Here is a 20522-nt window from a genome sequence, read left to right as displayed (position 1 = left end):
CCTCCCTTTAATCAGGAAAGTCAATTTGGTGTTTTGGACGATTTAAATACGCCTGTCAGGGGGGTGGCTTGCTCTGGGACTAAATGATGGATAAAGGTCCTCCCGTGGGAGAAGCCAGGGTGATGCATCTGCTTATCTGGGTTTAGCTCTACTTCATCCAGGAAATTTGTCAAGTTATACCCCTTACCTGTGTCTTCATAAAGAAACACAAATATACTTAAATATGAAGAATCTTACTTATTTTTTTAAAGTAGATGTGAATATTCCTATCCTATAGATACAAAAAATAGAACCTAAATTACCTGACATGACAAGACATTGCAAAGCCAACTCTTGAGCCCAGATCATTTGACTCCATGTATTTTCTTTTCTATTTTGTATATGCCTTGCCTGCCTTATCAAGCTACAGTGGGTAAAGAGATGAAGTAACAGACAAGTCTGGTTTGAAAAGCCCAAAGTGAAAATCAAAGCATCTATTATCACTATTTGTAAAATTTATTCTGTATCTATGTCATCTATCTGCAAGAGCACCTATGTTCTTTGATCTTGCTTTTCTCAACTTGCCCAACACTTTTTTCTAAACCTCCTCACTTCAGGATGTAAAGTGGAGTCTGAGTGTGTGTGTGTGTGTGTGTGTGTGTGTGTGTGTGTGTGTGAAGGGGAGGGTATTTTAGTCATTTAAAGTCTTATGTCAGAAAAGATAATGGGAAAAGGAACAGTTTTTGGTCTCACTTCACAGGCATTGTCTGTGAAACAATAATTTCAAGGCTTCTGGGCTAAACACTCAACTAAATTCATTTGTCTCAAGATATTCTGGAGCCCAAAACAGTTCTGCAGAAAACAGTCATTGTCTTTTAGAACATTTCACATTCTGTCAAAGTAGCCATGGCCATTCTGTGAAATAAAGGTATCTACAAAATACAGCAATTATGAGCATAAAAATTTTAAAGTGGGAAAAGTTCTCTTTCAATTTATACATGAAAAGATTTTCTTAATATGCTCATTTTTTTGGTTGTCTTTTATAACAATATTATCTTTATTTGTGGTTCTATTCAGTCTGAAATCTAACACTGATAGGGGACAGAAGGGGTATTTACAATGTATCTTATATCAATGACATTATCTAGAGTTTCCTGAGGTGTTTTTTCCAGTACCTGGTCTGGCAGGGCAGCAATACCAAAGAATGCTGCTTTTTAAATGGTTTCAAGTAAAAATTGATTTATGATAAAGTGTGAATTTTATGGCATTTAAAAATTGAAAGATACTAGAGGCAGATCCCACATGTCTACAGGAAGAGAGAGGCAGGCTTAGAGAATTATTAGTGGGATTTTGCTATTATCTCCAGGGTCGGAGTCATAAGTTCCCAAAGGACACTTTCATTCCCCCTAAATCACTTCCATCTTGAAGCTGGATTAAGGGAGATGGTAGCTCAGTGGAGGCACCAGTGGATAGAAGATTGAAATTCTCCCAGAGTGCTACCCAAGTAGGTTGACAAAGAGCAGAGATAAAAGGGGGTATGAAGAAACTGGAGGGCCAGGCTTGAGCCACTTGATTCCTTAGTTGCTGTGTGACATTTTTCTTCTTATTTTCAAAGCTTCCTTTTTCATCTCTAATCGGCATCTTAGAAGGCACTAAGCTTTATTTGTGTTTTCATATATTATCTCACTTGAAATGACTTAAGAATTCTTTCAAGTAAGTAGATCCATGGAGCTGAGTGCATAACTCATTCCAAAATGATATGTAATATGATAAGTGAGAACAACTAAAACATGCTTTTATTATTTAAGATAAAGAGCCTCCATGACCTAGAGTCATTACAGATACACAGAGGTGCCTGATAATCATTTGCTAGTCCTCTCATTTTTTGTTTACACTTGTATACTGCCTATACATGCGAACCCTGTAACAGGTTTAGGTGGTAACATGATTGTCTCTGAACTCTGTTAGAGTTTCTGAGGTTTCCTGGCTGAGATTTGAAAGTGGTAATGGCAGTGCCTCAGACAGATCCCTAAGGAGCTCTTAGGAGATTGTCAGACAACTCAGTGATGAGGACGAGAGCAAGGCTGGTGCCTTCTTCTCAGTTTGAGAGGATTTTCTTCTACCACAGGAGGATGTTTTCAAAGCTAAACAAGAAAGTCGATGTTATTGGCTTAGAGTGCTCTCTAAGGATGTTATAAAAATACCTTCAGGTTATCTATTCCCAGTTACATTCTCTGTAGGATGGGTCTCTGTGACATTAGTAGAGCTGCCTTTGACGTCACCTAGATTCTAAATGAAGAGAAAAAATACCAAAATCTACCCGGGAAAAAATTCCTGGAATTCTGCTATTTTCAAAGGAAAATGATACTCCCCTGTACAGAATCTAATTATTGATACAAACCAAGCATCTGGCACACTTCAAACAGCAGTTTGCAGCTCTTGGATGCTTTCCTGTCTTACTTTAGATTTGTTTAGATTTGTTTCCAAGATCTAATTATTCCATACTAATTTTAGATGTTGAGTCATTAAAATGTTTTCTTTTTCCAGGTATTATAGCAGCAAAATGATTTATGATAGTCGAAGAAGCATTTTTTTAAAATGTATCAAATAAATGACAGTTCATTTTAAATTTCATGCAATCGGAACTTCACCTTGTACTTGGCACTTGCAGAAAAGCTGGTCCTCCACCGGACAGTGTAAAGACGCACCTCAGATGTTTTTTGGTTCTTGGGGACAGAGTTGTCTGCCCAGCTGACCCTCACAGCCTCGTGGGTCAGAGCCACAGCCTGTACACCTACTGGTGGGAGCATGGGGGTGGAGACATCTGGGACCGAGGTGGGGAAATCATCAAGCAAAGGATAATAATCAACTGGGTCAGTGGGGTCTGGGTTAGAAAACCCACCAAATGAAACAAACAAATAAATACACAAATAAAAGCGTTTAAAAATAAATATCAGTGGCAACACATCACAATGAGTTAAATGCATGGCAATAATGATGAAAGGGAACATGAGAAGAACAGAAAAAAAATGCAATTAATTCCATCAGAAAACACATTAGAACAGCACCGTTATGTTATCAAAATGACATTTCCTATTTTTTGCTAATTTTCTTAGAGTACTTTTTAATCCATTTGACTATCCCTGCTGGTTATTTATAATGAAAGTCCACTTTTGTTGGAATATTGCACACTGCTTCTTCAAGATCTTTCATAGTATTTATTGATTTATTAAATAGAGAACTTAAAATAACAAGATAAAATGATATTTCTGGCTTATTTTCTCCTGCAAAGGAAACAAATGCCTATCAAACTCCTCAGATTTTTTTTTCTTCTTTTTCTCTAAGTTGATTTAGATTTCTATGACACTTTCACTATTCTTTACCTTACATCTACATAAATATTATTTAGGCAAGAAACTAAATAAAGAACAAAGCCCCCCACGAGCCAGACCAACCTGTATGGTTGTGACTACACAAAACCAGAGTGACCATATATATGTGGTCACCTGAGTCAATTTATGTTGGATAATTAGGTTTTAGAAAGCAGCTAGTGCCAGCAGGTTTTCTAAGAATGTAATCCTTAAAGAAACCGTAGAAGTTTCAACATTACCCACACTCTCCCCAAGTAATTAGCTCAGTTTTTAGTCTTGGCAGGCATTCCAATATTATACATTCCTTGTTCTGAACTTTCAAGCTAGGTGGAAAGACTTTACATTTTTGGATGGGAAGACAAAATTAACTACCTACAGATTGATGAGATCTGCACTGAGAGATGCATGTGCTTTGATCCATAATATAATGGGAGTCTACAGAATGCCATGTGTATTTTAATAATGTTGTAAAAAAAAAAATCCTTGCAGTTATCATGGCTGGAGAAATTACAATCACAGTGGCAACAGTCATAATTTTGAGCATTTTAACTTCCACTTAATACATTTACATTTTAAAAAATTTTTAAAAATTAACATTATATTATGGACTATGAATTCTCCATAACAACAACAACCACAGCAAAGACAGCATAGCTGTCGTGAGAGGTGTATGATGGTGCCATACATCTAAGATGAGACCTTAGCAGCGGACAGAGCTTATGTTTTTTAAACAGCCTGGTTCAAAGCTGAGCAGCCCGTGGCAGGCCCTGATGATTACTTCAGTTTGGCCACTGCACTTCAAATCCCTATCCCCTATTCATCACGGTATTTTCCAATGAATTATTTAGTAGTTTACTGGTCTGTGGTGGTTCGAGCAAAATACAAAACAGAAGACAAAAAGAGAACAAAAGGAGAGAGAGAAAGAGAAAAGAGAGAAAGAAAGAGATGTAAGTTTAAAAATTTAATGACAAGAGCCCAGGATTTCCCCATTTCCTTGGAGGAATTTTTCTATTATGGGCTCCCAAATGGATTGATGGAATGAGGAAGAGGGAACAGAAACACCAAGCCTCCATGAGGATCGGAGTCCTTCATCTTGACCACAGAGCAGTAAAGACGTCTTTGCCAAAAAGACGTCTTTGCCAAACTAAAGTAGGCCCTGCCTTGCTTTTATGAATTCTTGGCTACCTTCATAAGAATTTTATGAGGGGGGAAGTATTCTAACCTCTAAATCCTTGTCTGACCTATTCGTAGTACAGGGCTACCCTCTTCCCTTTGTTTAATCTGGTTTTGTTGGTAAACATTTATTAACTCAGCTGTCTTTCGTTGGTGCTACATGTAGGATTTGGACATGTAGCAATTCTATTTAAATAAATGGTAAGATTCCATCCTTATTTCCAATTTTAGAATATAGTATCATGATTATGGTTATCAACTTTCCTTGAGTTAGTTTCAGAATATTCTCTCAGATATCAAGCAATACTATCCATTGGTATTTCTCTATGAACTTAAATAATCCAGAAATTTCTATTCTTGGCCAAGTTTCTTTGCTATTATAGAGCAACAATTGGTTTTTCAGGTGAGACTTTCATTCTACTCAGGACTTCCTCTAGAGCTGTACTAATACAATAACCACTAGTTACATGGAATATTTATGTTTAAATTAAATAAAAATAAATCTAAAATTTTAAAAATTCACTTCTTGTATTATACTAGACAATGTCAAGGGTTCACAGGACATCAGGGCCTCAAGCCTACCAAACTCGGTAGAGCAATCAAACAGCATTTCCAACAAAACAGAACATTCATGGATAGCAACAACTACTATAAATATATTTTACACATATTGCAAGAGTCTGTTTCCTCTGTGATCAGAAACTACTTGAGTAATTGTATTTAAAACACTCTTTTGCTGCTAAATTACTCTTTTCCAGGTCTGTTTATTTGTTTCCTTCCTCTCCCAGGGCACCTAATATGTACTGACTCTTAGTGGCCACATGAAAAAGAACAAATATATATTGCCTCAATACTTTTGCAAAGAAAAAAAATCTAGTCAGTTCCTAATAGATATTTTGGTATGAACCTGGAGCTCAGGAATTTTCAGTCATTATTCTCAAGCTCAAAATTAACTTTAAAAATGATAACATGACTTCATGTCTTTACATTAGACTTCATCTAAATATGGTAAAGCAATTGAGAATAAACAAATTCAGGCTACATATTTCATTATTTCCCTAATTTTCATTTGCCTTCCTCCCTTCTCCAGGTTCAAAATGTCTTGTTTTGCAACATGAAGAAATAAAAGACTTATGGCAAAAATTAAACTCTTATTGCACTTGGCCAGTTGGAACTTTCAGCCACTTGAACATGGATATTTTCTGCCTGAGATGAGGCTCCAGAGCTCACCCACATACATGTAGAAAACTCCAGAGCCTAATGCTTACTTTAGCTTGATGCTTTTATTGCCTTTGATATACTTTGTATTTACTTCATGTTGGCCTTTTTCCAAGGCAGCTCCAGGAAATATTCTGTAGAAGCTCAAAGACAGCATGTCTTTTACGTAGCACCATGAGAATCTACAACACATTTATTGATAGAGTTTCTCCCAGAACCTTAACCTTTGATTCCATTTATTTGTCCTTTGTTCCCCATGATGTGAGGAAACATAACAAGATAATTCTTCCACTTCTAGGGCAGGGGTATTCTTTTCCTTTGGGAAGGGCGAGCTGCAAACAGACCTTTCCAACCTGTTACTGGGTTTTCTTTCACAAGAAAACTCATGTAATTTCCAAATTTGTTATCGCTTCATTTCTGATCCATTAGGATTAGAGTCACATCAGAGAAAAGATTGTCTTATGGATCACTGGTGTTTTAGATGCCGCTCTGGGAATGGCATATGTTGAAAATTAAAGAATGACGGCAAAAGTTAAACAGAAGTTGATAATGTCTCACATGGTTTTTTGAGCAACTTAGCTCTAGCTTATGTGATCTCCACAAACTTTACACCTATTTACTTTCTCTTGGAAAACTGATTTTTACATGTTCCTTCATGGTCCATCCTTACAGTCTTTAGTTTTAATAAAAGAATAGAGCCTTGAATGACTGGTCTCAGCATAATTTTGTACAGCCTGATCACAACTCAAAGCCACCATGTCAATGAGCAGCTCCTTCACACCTTTAGGAGAGACCAGAAGAAGACTCACTAAGTGAGAACATGGAAACACTGGGAGAGTCAAAGTAGCCTGACATCTCCCCAAAACTTTGCTTCTGGAAGAGCAAGAGAATAGGGGGAAGTGAAAATTCTACCCATAATGCTGTCCCTTAATTTTCATTCTACTTCTCAATTTGCCTCATCTTTCTGATTCTGAATACAACACATTTGATAGCAAATATTCTCTAGGGCAATGCTTCTTATTTACCCTTCTTGAGAAATCATAAGGCCCTTTGATGATATCACTAAAGATATATATATATATATATATATATATATATATATATATATATATATAACCTTCAAAGATCAAGGAATATATTGACATGGGTTCCAAAATTTGCAACCCACTTTGAGCAGATCTCAGACCTTGAAACCAAAGTCCAAAGACTCAGAGAGACTGGAATAACAACTGTTCCTTATAAGAACATCTGGCTGAAATCAATAAAGTGATCAATAAAGTTCCAGGAACCAACACAAACAACTATCCATTCATATAATAACTGTGTTCACAAGGCAGCCTATGCATGGAGTTTGTGGAAAGGGAAAAACCAACTGCAGAAGGTGTACATAAATTTGGGCAGGAGCAGAAGCTACAGGATCCCATGGCTCAATTTCTAAGCATCCCTACCCATCTGGACTTCCCAATCTAGGCACTATTTGTGCTCTCTGCTGCTTGCTGTCTCAGATCCTTTCTATTCATGAAGATCAAAACAGTTGAGAAGTTAATAAGGCCTGAGGTGCATGGGACAGGAAGGGATAGGCTCAACGTGTGACTTAATCAGATGAAACTCCTGCTTCACATCCGGGTTTCACACATAAATCTATTGGAGGGAGAGGTGAACTGAGTTTTCCAGGAGCTATGAACAGCCCCAACAACCTGTGTTCATTCTACTTTGGAGTGAGCCCAGTCTCACTAACAAACAGCTTCCACAGAGGGCTGAGATCTCACCTTCTTCTCTGTGCCTGTCTCAGTTTTTCTCCCACCGTTTGGCTCTTGCTTGCTGCCTTCAGAACCCAACTGAAATCACTATTCTAGAGGTGACAAGCCCTGGAATCAGCCAATCCCTTTCATATCCACAGCCCCAGGACCGCTGGGATGAGCTGCAGGCCCAGCTCAGGAAGAAGCCACCTGTGTGACTCCACCTAGTCCAAACCAGCCCCGGGAGATTAGCTGGCGCTTGTCATCTTAGCTTGAAGGTCTCTGCAGAGAAGAAAAGTGTCCATCTGAGCCTCTGGCAGCCTTTCATCAGGAATATTCTTCCCTAAATAGCCATAGTTTGAGACATGGTGCCCAGGAGAATGAAGACTCCTATCAGGCTCAAAACTGTGATGCTATTGGAATGACAGAAAGGGAGGGGACTATATCTTCTATGTCCATGTACCAATGTATACACTGTCCTCCCTGTTAATTGTGAAAACCAAAGAATCAAAAATCTCATGTGCACATGTGTACATATGTACACACACGTACCACACACACACACAGAAGACTCAGAAGATAGCTACATAATACATTTTTAAAGTCCGCCCCCCAACTTTGTTTACCTTTTGTTTTATTTTGCTTCATCGTCCCTTTCTTTGTCATTCATCATACTGCCTACCTTGTCACTTGGGGATTCAAGGTTTCAGCTCACCTGTGATGGATCTGGTGGTGGCGCTTTCATACAGAGGCACGCCTTCTCCAGCATTGTTAAAAGCTTTTAGGGAGATTACATAATGCGAACTCGACTCTAGAGAGAAACGAAAACAATGGGAACATGTTGATTTATTTAGTGCACTGAGTACGCAGGGTAAACATTTTCCTGAAAACAAGTTTAATATAATCTATTAAGTAAATTGTTGTTTGAAAATGAGCCTGTTGGATTCTGGGAAGAACGTGGCAGTGATGGATGGAGGTAATAGGTCTCCCTGAGTCCTCTATGAAATCGAGGGAAAGACTAGAGAGAAACACAGAGGAAGTCCGATGCTGATAACAAAACTAGGTGAGGAGGTATGTCCCCAAGCCCCCAGATGAAAGTGGGTAGGAGCAACCCACGGACAGTTCTGCCTCTCCCAGTTTTCTGTATCTGTGTAAAAGAAATGGAAGGCGAGCATCAAACCTGAAAACAGGATAATCCTAAAATAACAGGGAGGTAATTCTGGCAAGTTCAGCAGAACAGTTTGAGAACAGCAAAGATAAACACTTGAAACTCACCTATAAAGTCTTCTCTCCCAACAGTGCAAAAAATGCAGGAAAACTACTAGAAACAGAAGTAGAATCTGAGCAGGAACAAAGTAACAGGAGTGGAAAGAGGAGAAAGTCCAGATGGAAGTAGAAGAGAGGGAAAGCAATAAAACTCTGAAAACAAGCCTCTGGTTTGGGTTTGTGTCTTGACTGGCAAGCTCTTCTGTAAAGGGCCCAGATAGTAACTATTTATTTTTGAAGATGACATGGACTCTCTCACATACTGACTCCCGGTCATTTGTATACTACTCTTCAAAATGGGGAAACCATACTTATTTGGTGGCACCAATACAAAAAACCAAACCTAGCCTTGGTTCCACAGATGGCCTGCAGTTTGCTCAGGCCTGGTCTAGTAAAAGTAAAAGAGAATGGACCTGTGACATTTAGAAAACTATTTGAACTTCTAGAGGGCTGGGAAACAACTCAAATCACTGTGAGCAACAAATATTTCTTGTGGTAAAATCCCTTGCAAAGGTACCTTACGAAATATAAAGAGGATGGTATTCCCACAAACAAGAACACACATAAAAAGGATCAAAGCTGGGTGTGGTGGCGCACACTGGTAATCCCAGACACTCGGGAGGTTGAGGCAGGAGGATCTCAGGTTCAAGGCTAGCCCCAGCAACTTAGTGAGTCCCTAAGCAACTTAGAAAGACCCTGTCTCAAATTAGAAAATAAAGGGAGCTGGTGATGTGGCTCAGTGGTTGAGTGCCCCTGGGTGGTTCAATCCCTGGTACCAAAAAAAAAAAATAATAATAATCAAAAGTAGAACAAAAGTACACAAGAAAAGTAAGAAAAATATATCAAAATTACAGGTTTCTTTTTATTTCAAAATAAACTAAACAGTTAAGGAAATAATATCAGTTGTGAAGGAGCAATAAAAATCAGAAAGAGAAAACCTCAAATTGAGATGGCATAACTCAAGAAGAAATTGAATCTAAGTGGAAGAATTAATCTTAAAAATAAAGGGTAATGATAAACAAAGTAAATACAAAAGGTAGGAAAAAAATGAAGAATGAATAAAAAAGGTTTCGGGTGGATTTGACAAATATTAAAGTTAGACAATGAAAATCTAGCACACAGATAATAACATCAATCCTTGAAGAAGAAAATGAAATAGAACAGATTATATACACTACAATAGTAATTCACTTTGCTGATATGATCTTTAGGGCATGTAGATAAGAAATATATGACTTATGGGGGGATTAGATGATTATCAGGGTTTCAATAGCAACATTTTTTCCCAGAAGGAATTAGCATAAATTAATTTATTAGACACTCTAGATCAGAAAATGTAATTCAAGGATTTTATAGTCAACAAAAGTTAACTGTAAATATAAAGAGTAGAGTCAGACTGCGATTCATTTGCAAGCAATCAGGGACTATTGTTTCCCTGATCCCCAGAACTAGGAGAAAATGAGCTTTAGATATTCAGAATGACCAGAGGACACACTGACCTAATAGCTAACCGCTGAATAATAAATTTAATGAACTAAGACTAAGAGCAGGCTAAAGAGATTTTATTTTTCAAGGGCTACACATTTTGAGGTTATAGAAATAACATAATGGTAAGACAAGACTAAGGGAGAATAGAGAAAGTATATGCAAAAACAAATGTTTTCATAATTATTATTGATGTCTATCCTATTATTATTATTATTCTCAGAGTAATAGGGGATAAAGCCAATAATTAAACGTCAGATATTCTATCACCTACTGTGTCCTTGAGAACCAGGCATTTGTGTCAATGTAAGGACATACAGATGTAATATAGAAAAGTTAAATATAATCCAGTGTTCTTGAAATTGAATCGGAAAAAATAAGTTTAGTTCAGAAAGGTTATGTTATATCTGTTTTAGTTCTCTCTACTGCAGAAGTCTAGAAACATTGACTCAATATCTACAAGCACCCCTACTATGCAGAATGCAGTTTTGAATAAAGTAAGTCCACTATAAAAACAAGAGGTTATTTTAAAAAACAAAGACTAAAACGAGGACAATGTGTGCCTACATCAAGATAAGAGCTTCAGTGTATTCAACCCCATCAAATTTCCATGAATGCATGAATCCAGAGATCCTTCCTTTGAGAAGAAACATGACTATGGAGAGCAAAACATCTTGGCATACCATATATGGACAGGAAGCAAGTGAGGATTGAAAGGTTCACTTCAAATGGACTCAGGAGTCATTTTAAAGAGTTCCCCACACTGGCCCCCCACAAATAGTGGAATCAAGGAGGCCAAGTTCCTGGCTGCTCCCTGGTGAGAAATCAAGAGAGCAGACAGGCAGCTTCTCTGCAAGGTGGGTGAACAACAAAATAAGAGCGGGGGGTGGGGGGGGAGCTTTACTGGAATTTAAAACTGAACATTCAAAGTAGACCAGGGATACAGGAGGTTGGATAGAATAAAATAAGGAAAAACTCCCCAGCAGCATAGCTGCTGCCATGGCTGAGCTGGAAGCACCAGCCAGAGGGGTCCCTCTGTGAACATAGTGGAGAGATAAGGGAATTAAAGGGATCCCAAATTTTGGGAGGCCCAAAGCGAGTCTACATACAGAGTGTTTAGAGACCAGTGATACTGCCCAACAAACCTGAAAGACACTGCCCAGTGTTCATGTGCAGGGGTTGGGGGTGACAGCCTCCACCTCTCCAGGCAGTGTGTAGAGAATAAAGGAAGGAACCATTTTTGCAGCTGCATCATGGGGGCTGGCAACTGAGGGAGCTGATTCATTGGAAACCTCAGTTTGGCCCGAAATACAGGCCCAGTCTAACACTCACTGCATGATACAGAGTGTGCTTAAGTGACCAGGAGAAAATCAAACATGGAGCGAGGTTCATGCAGAGGACAACTAGTCTAGGAAACCCACCTGGCTCTACCCCTCCCTGTCCACTCAGACTGCTTGCAGAACCTGCTGGGAGGGATGCATCTGGCCTGTAACTCAGACAGGTGTAGGTGGGAGAGATTGTTTGGAGACTAAACCCGAGACCCAGAAAATGTGGGGTCCTCAGGTGATGTAGAGGACTCAAAATTGGCTTGCCAGCACATGAGTGAAACCCAGGGGGAATCCCTGGGATATAGTCTTCCAGAGTGGACCAGCAAGTACTGGAGTTGGAGGTGCGCTGATTTAAAATCTCCAGACCAACTGGCATTCACCAAAGAGTCTGGAGCCCACCTAAGTCTAACCCCTGCCCCCAGGAAATCTGCTTATGGGAGTACCTCTCTCACTCAGCAATCCAGAGGGTGGAGCATTAGGCTCCAGTTGACTCCACCTCAAACTGATAAGAGAAGCTGGGAGTATTTTGCACACCAATGGAAAGAATTCTTTAACTTTGCATCAACATTTTTTTTTCTTTCTTTTCTTTTTTAAAAATTATTTTTCTCTGTTTAATTGTGACTTTAATGGTACATGGACAATTATACATTTTCATATTTTTTTCTCATTTTAGCATTTTTGGAGCCAGTTATTTTTCATGGATTAGTTTTCTTGTGAATTAAGATGCTTAAATACTATATTTTACTTTTGTTCTGTATTCTTTTGTTTTTATATTTAATTTTGAAAAAAAATTATTCTCTTTTTATATATTTTTCTCTTACCTACCTATATTCCTTGATTCTCTGTTTTCTTCGGCTAACAGCCAATCTCTATTGTTCTCCCTTTCACTCTTCCTTTAATTCTTTACTTCTGTCTTCTCTCCCCCTCTCTAATAATCATCACATTCTATATCACTCTGTTCTCTCCCTGTCTACCTTTTATAATTGTAAACTCTTTTGCAAACTTGCTGTTTTTATTATAGGCAAAAACTGCTGATATAATTTCTGTTTACTGTGATAATTAACACTGTAGACTATTTGGTTTAATGCTGTATATAGTTTGCATTGGTTGTTGTTATTATTTGTTCCCCCCTAAACAGTTAGGTACTAGAAACCTTCAGGGACACTATAATTCTAAGATATAATCACTCATTAATCTACACATATTCTGCATGTGGTTTTCTGTACCTGAGTTTAATATCACAATGAAAAAAATAATTTAAAATGGGTATGTTTATCTCTCATACTGAACTCTGAAAATTGATTAGGTAGATTTTTCTTCATATCATTTATATGTGACATAAATATTAGTGTTAAAGATTTTGGCATTCCTAAACCCAAATCACAATATAGCAAGAAGTCTAAAATAAGATTACGTCTAATATAATGCCTTCCATACAGTGAACTGTTTCCCCTCCAAAAGAGAATATTTCCATATATGTATGCATGTTCTCAAACTAGTTTACTAATAAGAAAGTAATCAATCAACAAGTATTAAATGTTCCTTAAGACCCAAGACTACTTGTAAACATGCACTTCTGTTATCAGGATACTAATTGATTTCAAATATAGATTCATCCACACAATCATAATACAGACATTTACATTAGATTGAACCTCATAAAATATGAAATTATTTTACATGGTTCAAGTTCTATTTGGTTCAACCTAATACATGTATATATCTAGCATTTATCTAGGATTTATCAAGGGAGCAAGAACAAGGTCAGGGATTTCAAACTCAGATGCTTAGGAGCTATGGTTGTTTTGTTTTTTTAAATTAGTATATTGTTTTAATGAGAAAGAGAAAGAGACAGAGGTGGACAAGGAGGAGGAGGAGGAGAAGAGGGAAAGACGGGAGAGGCAGAGATTTGGCATCATGTATGGAGCACAGCAGGGCAGAGAGGCTCCTAAAAATAGTGAAGTGAAACTGCTTTCAGTAGCAGGATGAAAGGACCAGAAGTGCTATGGACTTTGAAGAGTGAGGCCTAGTGAGAAGTCCCAGCTGGGCACGCCCTTGAGAGGGACACTGGTTTTCTGCTCTCTCTTCCCCTCTGCACCTGCTTGAGGTGTAACCGCTTGCTCGCTCCTGCACACACAGCCACCACTGCCAACCACACCGTGAGGTGATAAGCCAAGGACTGGACAATGAGCATGCGCTATGGAGCAGGTGCTATGGAGCGTGTGCTATGCTGTTTGCTATGCTCTTTGCTGTCTGGAGTATTTTTTTTTTTTGCAGTAACACAAAGCTGACTAGTACACAGGCCCGTAGCCACTATCTGCAACCTCAGAGACTGGACCTTTCCTAGTCGAGATGCCAGCCATGATATCAGCAATGACAAAATAGAGACTTCATAGTACCTTTGAAGAGGTATGGATATAAAACAAATCGGGTCTTCATTTAAGCGAGGGCATTAGATACTACTGTTTTCTATTCGCATCTCCAACTCAGTAGAGGATTCAGATTAAGAATGTCTTACCTTATAGGGAGCTTTTGAGTTTCTACTGAGGGTTAACAATGGAAACTCATAGCTGAATTCAAGGCTCCACCTGTCTGTTCTCACATCCGGTTGCCTAGTTCATATCCCTTTGAACATTACACTATGTAAAAGCCTCCGTAGCAATACACGGTTATTGGTTTTCAGTTTTGGGGAGTGAATATTATTTCTCATTGAAAAGATAAAAGAAGAAGAGGAAAAATATTTTAACTGATTCATTCTCACTATACCAGCTTGAATTTGCACCTTTATCTCAATATCAACCACTGCGTCTCATTTAGCTGCTCCATGGCTCCTCAGCACTAGTCACTATTTCTTTACCACCCTACTCCCATAAGTGGGAGGTAACTGTTACTCCAAAGCATACTCTTGCTAGTGTTGATACTAAATCTCTAGTCATCTGAGTAAGGCTAATTCTTTCACTTGATGTCTAGCCATATCATAGGGTACACTAACAATGTGCCTGAAGTCTCACCATTTACTACCTGTTGGGTTACACAAATTACACAAATGGCAAAATTCTAAAACACTCAACTATGCTATGCACACCCTAGGGACGATCAACTTTAAATTTAAATGAGAGGTGTTAGAGGCTTAGCCTTGGGAAAGTAAACACATATATAATGGAGTTGTAATGGTGGAAGAATATTGCCAAGAGCTAGAGAGGGTGTGGGATGTTTTGATCAAGTATTTTCCTATTGTCAATCAGCACTCTGGGGCTCAGGTCAGTCAGTACACTGGCTTTTTAAAAGGAACACAGAACTACCTAGGGAATGGGACAATCCACAATCCCTTTCATGGTCTTTCTTGGGGGCTTTCCTTTGTGCTCTGCACACTCCACCTCCTTACTCTTATCTTTTGGGTTTACTTTGGCTATTGCATTCTGTGTGCTTTTTGTCAAAATGGACCTACTGAAGAAATAGGATTTTTATTTCCTTCCCCCATTAAGCTTGATCCTATACTAAATTATCCTGAAAAACAATACAAATGTTATTCATTTATTGATTAACTAGTGGACAGTGGGCTACATAGCTTTGATCCCTTTATATTGTGATGGAGCTTCAATCTTGGAAATGTGTGTTTGGGAGTCAGGGGAGCTTTAAAAGAGTGAAGTGGAAGTTCCAGAGGAGGGTGGTTTCCTTGTGCTTAAGAAAGGTGTAATTTACCAGTTCACCACTAGAGGGCAATGTGGAACTATTTTCCTGCACATGCTCAGAGCTCTTAAACTTTGAAAACCAGTAAATCACTAAAGAATTACCTAGAATTGCTCCCTCTATAGAAGCACCAAATGAGTTAAACATATTTAATATTATCATAATGAATTCCAAATGAATTAATCATTAATTATGGTCAGATCTTATTGTTCAGGAATATACTTAATGACAATTATGACAGTGAATTTATTTTTTTTGGATTTGTTGAAATATTGCAGATACGTATGCTTGAAAAATTTATCAATTGTCTCCACAGAATAAAGAGCAGCATTATTTTCTTATTTGAATTCTCTGTGATTGAACTATACTGGAATAATTTGGATTTGGGTGGATATTCCACATTTCTAATTTATAATAAGATTTTTATCCTTGTTTGGTCAGTCTTTCTTACAGAAACACATTCATTTGGGATAAAGGAGACTGAAGAAATACTTGATAACTCTGACCATCCAAAATAGATGATTCTTGGCCAGGGTTGCCTGTGTAGCCAGGAGAAAAGGGAATAAATGCACATTTATTGATTAGAGGTCTGTTGTAAAGGACAAGGAATGGGTAATCAGGAGAAGGCTCGGTTCTCCTTCCCCAGAGACGTGGTAGGTAAGAGAACCATTATTCTAAGAGCTTTTGTTGAGTCTTCTCTGAAGGTAAGAGATGAATGTTTCTCTCTGGGACTGAGGGAATGAATCAAGAGACCTCAGAAGCTCCTCAAAGCTAGACCAAGATGCTGTACTTGGTAATGAAAGCCAGTGGGAAGGGCATCATTATTTTTAATTAATATTTTGTTTGAATTAAATGCCAGTGGCATGTGCCAGATTGACAGCCCACAGTCTTTTATTCATTACAGATTATGTTCTTTACTCAGTGGCCCCGTCCATGCCAAGTGCTTGTTGAGGCCCAGGATCCACCTCCCTGAATCCTCTTCCCTCTGTTAACACTGCCAGAGAGTCAATTAGAGAAAATTAGAGTGGTAGCTGTCTCCTAATGCAAACACCTGCCCACTGCCACAAACCAGGGCTACCACATCCACAGAATAGAGGCCACTGGATCGCTGTCAGATGCTAAATGTTACTGGACACCTTTGACCCCACTGGACATGAACCATTTAATTAAGTGGAATGGGTGGAGAGCAAATTCAACTGATGGCATTGATCTCTTAAAAGGAGGAGCAATTCATATTTGAGGAAGATGCGATTTATGTAACATATTCAGCTCTACTTCATTACATATACCCCTTTGTAAATTCAATTAATTGTTAATCTATTAACTTAATAGGAATTTTCCTTTTTTTTTCTTTTCCAAGAACACTGTCCAAATAAGGGTCAGATTATAACATGATTTGCTCGTTAATCAGTCTTGCAGATACCAGCCACTCCCACAGTGAGGAAAAGTATTAAGGTACATTAAGACTGAGGAAGAAGTATTAAGGTACATTTTTTTTAAAAAAATCTACTTAGATCCATCAACAGGATGGAAAATAGGTAAAAAAAAAAAAAAAAAAAACACACACTTACAAAAAGAAGTGGTCCTGTGCTCAACAGATGGAATGTGCTTAACAAATATTTACTGAATTGATGAACACATGAGACATAGAAAGGCTAAATTACTGATTGAAGGTCAAATAACAAGTGCTTAATCATTTGAGCATGGAACTCAGATTTCTTTATCCCAAACTGTACCTCCTGATATTTATGGGCTTATGGGAAATGGATCCAAAGACATGATGGGACTTTCCTTCTCTCACTTTCCATTCACAGTCGAGTCCTCTTCATCCAGTTTTAAATGATCATTGATTATATTCTGTATGTAAAACGGGGTTCCATTTTTTTCTAGGGCACATACATATTTTATCCCCCGACCCCAAGAAAAGTACCCAACTCATTGTGTTCTCTGAAAAATCTGTTAATGGAGGAAATTATTGGAGGAATCATAGTAAAGTGTCCTAGAATCGGTGTGGCTTTGTGGAGAAGATGGCAGTAGAGCTGAATCCTTTGATGAACAAGGTCTAAAGGAAAATAGTGGATTAAGCAATGGCAGGGAGCAGTGAATACAGAGTGTGCATGATGGAGTTAAAAATTGAGGACGATGGTAACAATTGCTCTTTCTCCTCTTCATTCTTTTCCTATTCTTCTCTTATCCTCAGTAGTAATATTTGTTGGATGCCTAATTGGGTCCTTTAATAAAACTACCACATTCCTTATTTTATTTAATCTTTACCTCAATTTAGTGCATGGCATACAGCAGCTATTCTATTGATACATAATAATTGTACATATTTAAGGTGTATCATGATGTTTCAATATATGTATACATTGGGTAAAGTTCAATTCAGTGTAAACATAACTATTTCCTCAGACATTTATCATTTCTTTATGGTAGAAGCATTCCAAAACCTTTCATATAGATTTCTTGAGATATATGGTACCATTTCAATATCTGTTGTCACCCCACTGTATAATAGAATACCAGAGGTTATGTTGCCTACAGCTATAAATTAGGGAAGGAATGACAGAGAAAGGTTGATCGATGGGCAATCCATAGTTCCTGAATGAATGAATGAATAAATGAATGACCATCCTCTTTTTATAGGTAAGGAGTAGAATGCTGAATTCCAAAGCTCAGGCTCCTGCCTCTGTACTTCTTGTCTGTTATTGAATAAGAGATGCTGCATCAAAGAACATTTTATACAAGTGTCAAACTGTGCTTTTAGGGATTGATTCCCCAGAAGCACACAGTCCAGGAAGATAAAAAAGGTGTTGAAAGTAGGAATGCTCCAGAGGCGACTGTAATTGCCCAGACAAGGGTCATAAGGACCTCAAGTGAGGTGTCGAAGCATAAATGAAGAGCAAACAATAGTTGTAACATGATTCATGGATATATTGGAGGGAAAGTGGAGAAAGGGGAAGATAGAGAATGGTTTCTAGGTTTTTCTCCCTGATAGTGCAATGACCTTATGTCCAGGACTAGGAAACCTGTTGTATTTGCATCAGGGAGAAAATGCTATCATAGATCCAGACAACTGGCTTTCTTGGGTTCTGGTTACTGTGTAAGGATTCTATGCAAGTAACTTGCAGCACAGCACACTCTTTCCTTGAGCCATGAGATAGTGGTGCATCTACTATAGGATCTTCTAAATAACTGCATCTCTATTTTTCCCATTAGGGATCATGAGTTATTTAAGCTCAGATTGGAGATAATCTACTTGGAATTGTTGGTGCCACCTTGGAGAATGAGGCCAAATTTACGTAGTTTTTCTCTTGTATTTAGGAAAAGCAAACTCTTTTGTGTATACTGTACTTTGATATTAAAAACAATATTTTTTTATCAAGTATCTCAATAATGTTACAAAGCAGCTTGTGCAAGAATGATCATCCCTATTTTGGAAATGGAGAGAATGAGGTGCTTGTTGCCTGTCATTTTAGCCAGGTGAGTGAGACCTGAGTGCCTCCTGTGTGCTCAGGTGAGCTCTTCCATAGTGTCAGCTTGAGAAGGTCTGGGTTTTTTTTCTGAACAACGCTGGAAAGCAGACCTTGGTCACCAATTAAAGCAGAATAAACAACCTGCATCAGTGGGTGCGATGTGCTTTGGCAGACAGCCTGCACAGTCAGAGAAATGACTGAGTAAATGCTTAGATAACAAAGCACTAAATGCAGCTCACAAATGGGGCACTTAATAAAACGATTTCTCAGCCAAGCTTTCCATGAGGAAATTAGCTGGAGAAAATATAACCAAACACAGAGCCTTCCTCCCTTTTGCTCATGTTTCTTTTTTTTTAATGAATTAAATAAAGAACAAGGTGGGAATTCTGTGTGACCATCGAAGGAATCAATAATACAAATACTGTTCATCTTATTCAAGTAAACAAGTGATCACTTCAAATTATTACTTCAATTCAGAAAGCAGACTGACTCCCTAGTATAAACATAATACAGTAAAATGTATTTTTGCTGGGAACTAAAAGGAGAAGCATATCTGTTCTCAAATGCTTGCCACCCCCTGTTCCCTTCCCAAGTCTTTTCCTTTTTCTCCTACTCTCATCTCACTCCCTTGACTTTCTCCTTTGGATTTCCGGAAGTAGAATAATGTAGAAAGCAGAAGATGGGAAGACAGAGCATGATAAGGACATAAAGCAGAGTGGCTGGGGAAGGAGCCTGGGTGTGGCATCGTGTGCAGAGTCCTGGCTCAGGGCACAGGCTGCACCAGATGCCAGCTTCCAAGGCCTTTCCCCACTTGTCCTCATGGGAACCTGAAGGTGAGACAGTGATGGTCCCCATTCCAGAGATGAGAAAGCTATAGGGTTCATTAAACAGTGGTGCTTGGATTCAAAGGCAGGCCGTCCTACTTTGTAGTGTGCCTGTGGGTCACCGGAGGATAAGGATTAATAGGGCAAGGTCAGGAGGCCCTGAGAGGTTTGCACTCTTCCACAAGTACATGCAAGGACTCAACACAGAAATAACTTGGGGAATGCCTCACTTTAAGCAGAGTCCACACAACTTCCCTTTGTAAGTACAAACACCAACATCACATAAATACCATTTGATATGTCCCCCACATCACAATATATGAGTACACATTCTGGGGACTATCATTTTTATACTTGGGTCTTGTCTTTTCACTCAACAAGTGTCTGAGACTGTGAGAGTGTGTGTGTGTGTGTGTGTGTGCACGCTCGCGTGCACGCTCATGAGCACATGCCTGTGTGTACTGAACTGTTTCCTCTAAACTGTCTGTTTTCACAGATTAATGAGAATGCTATCAATCACCCATGATGCAGTGAGACCAAACTCAAGGAACATGTGCCTTCATGCGTATTTGTGTATTTTCTTGCAATCACAGCTGTCATTTCCTCAGGTACCATTGCTTCTGCTTTCTGCATTATTCTCAGATGAAGTCCTGTGGAAGGCAGCCCACTGAGTACTATGAAACAATACTGTCCTACCACTTACTGGGATGATAGAAACATCCAGAGTGTCGAATGTGGTAGACACTGGTCACAACAGCGGTTGTGCCCTTAGAATATGAGTAGCATGATGGAGAGGCTGTTTTGTTCCATTTCATTTACTTTTTATTAATTGAGAGAGCTGCAGTTGGACAGTGGCTTCCAGGTTGCACAGTACACCTCTGTAGAAGCTCTGCTCGCCTCTCTATCCCATGGTGCCCCCCAGTTGCTACGGCCTGTGGACAATACCAAGGGTAGATAAAGCAGATTCAACTTG

The 20522-nt window shown here is 38.6% G+C and overlaps 1 protein-coding gene across 3 annotated transcripts in view; it reads right to left on the bottom strand.

Moving 5' to 3' along the window:
• The window catches only part of Dcc (DCC netrin 1 receptor), a 1097715-nt gene that overhangs the window by 120527 nt on the left and 956666 nt on the right, over positions 1 to 20522 (bottom strand). For all 3 annotated transcript variants that reach the window (XM_046419457.2, XM_058571333.1, XM_058571334.1), the window contains exons 16-17: positions 8196 to 8291; positions 2631 to 2863 (exon numbers count right to left, since the gene is read on the bottom strand). In XM_046419457.2, coding sequence (XP_046275413.1) covers positions 2631 to 2863; positions 8196 to 8291 — 329 coding nt within the window. The remainder of the gene's footprint in view (positions 1 to 2630; positions 2864 to 8195; positions 8292 to 20522) is intronic.

This window comes from Marmota monax, unplaced genomic scaffold (assembly GCF_021218885.2).
Source record: "Marmota monax isolate L192 unplaced genomic scaffold, Marmota_monax_Labrador192_F-V1.1 WCK01_AAM20220418_F8-fsc00088, whole genome shotgun sequence".
In the NCBI taxonomy this organism is placed as follows: domain Eukaryota; kingdom Metazoa; phylum Chordata; class Mammalia; order Rodentia; family Sciuridae; genus Marmota; species Marmota monax.
This window is presented reverse-complemented; position numbering and strand designations above follow the sequence as displayed.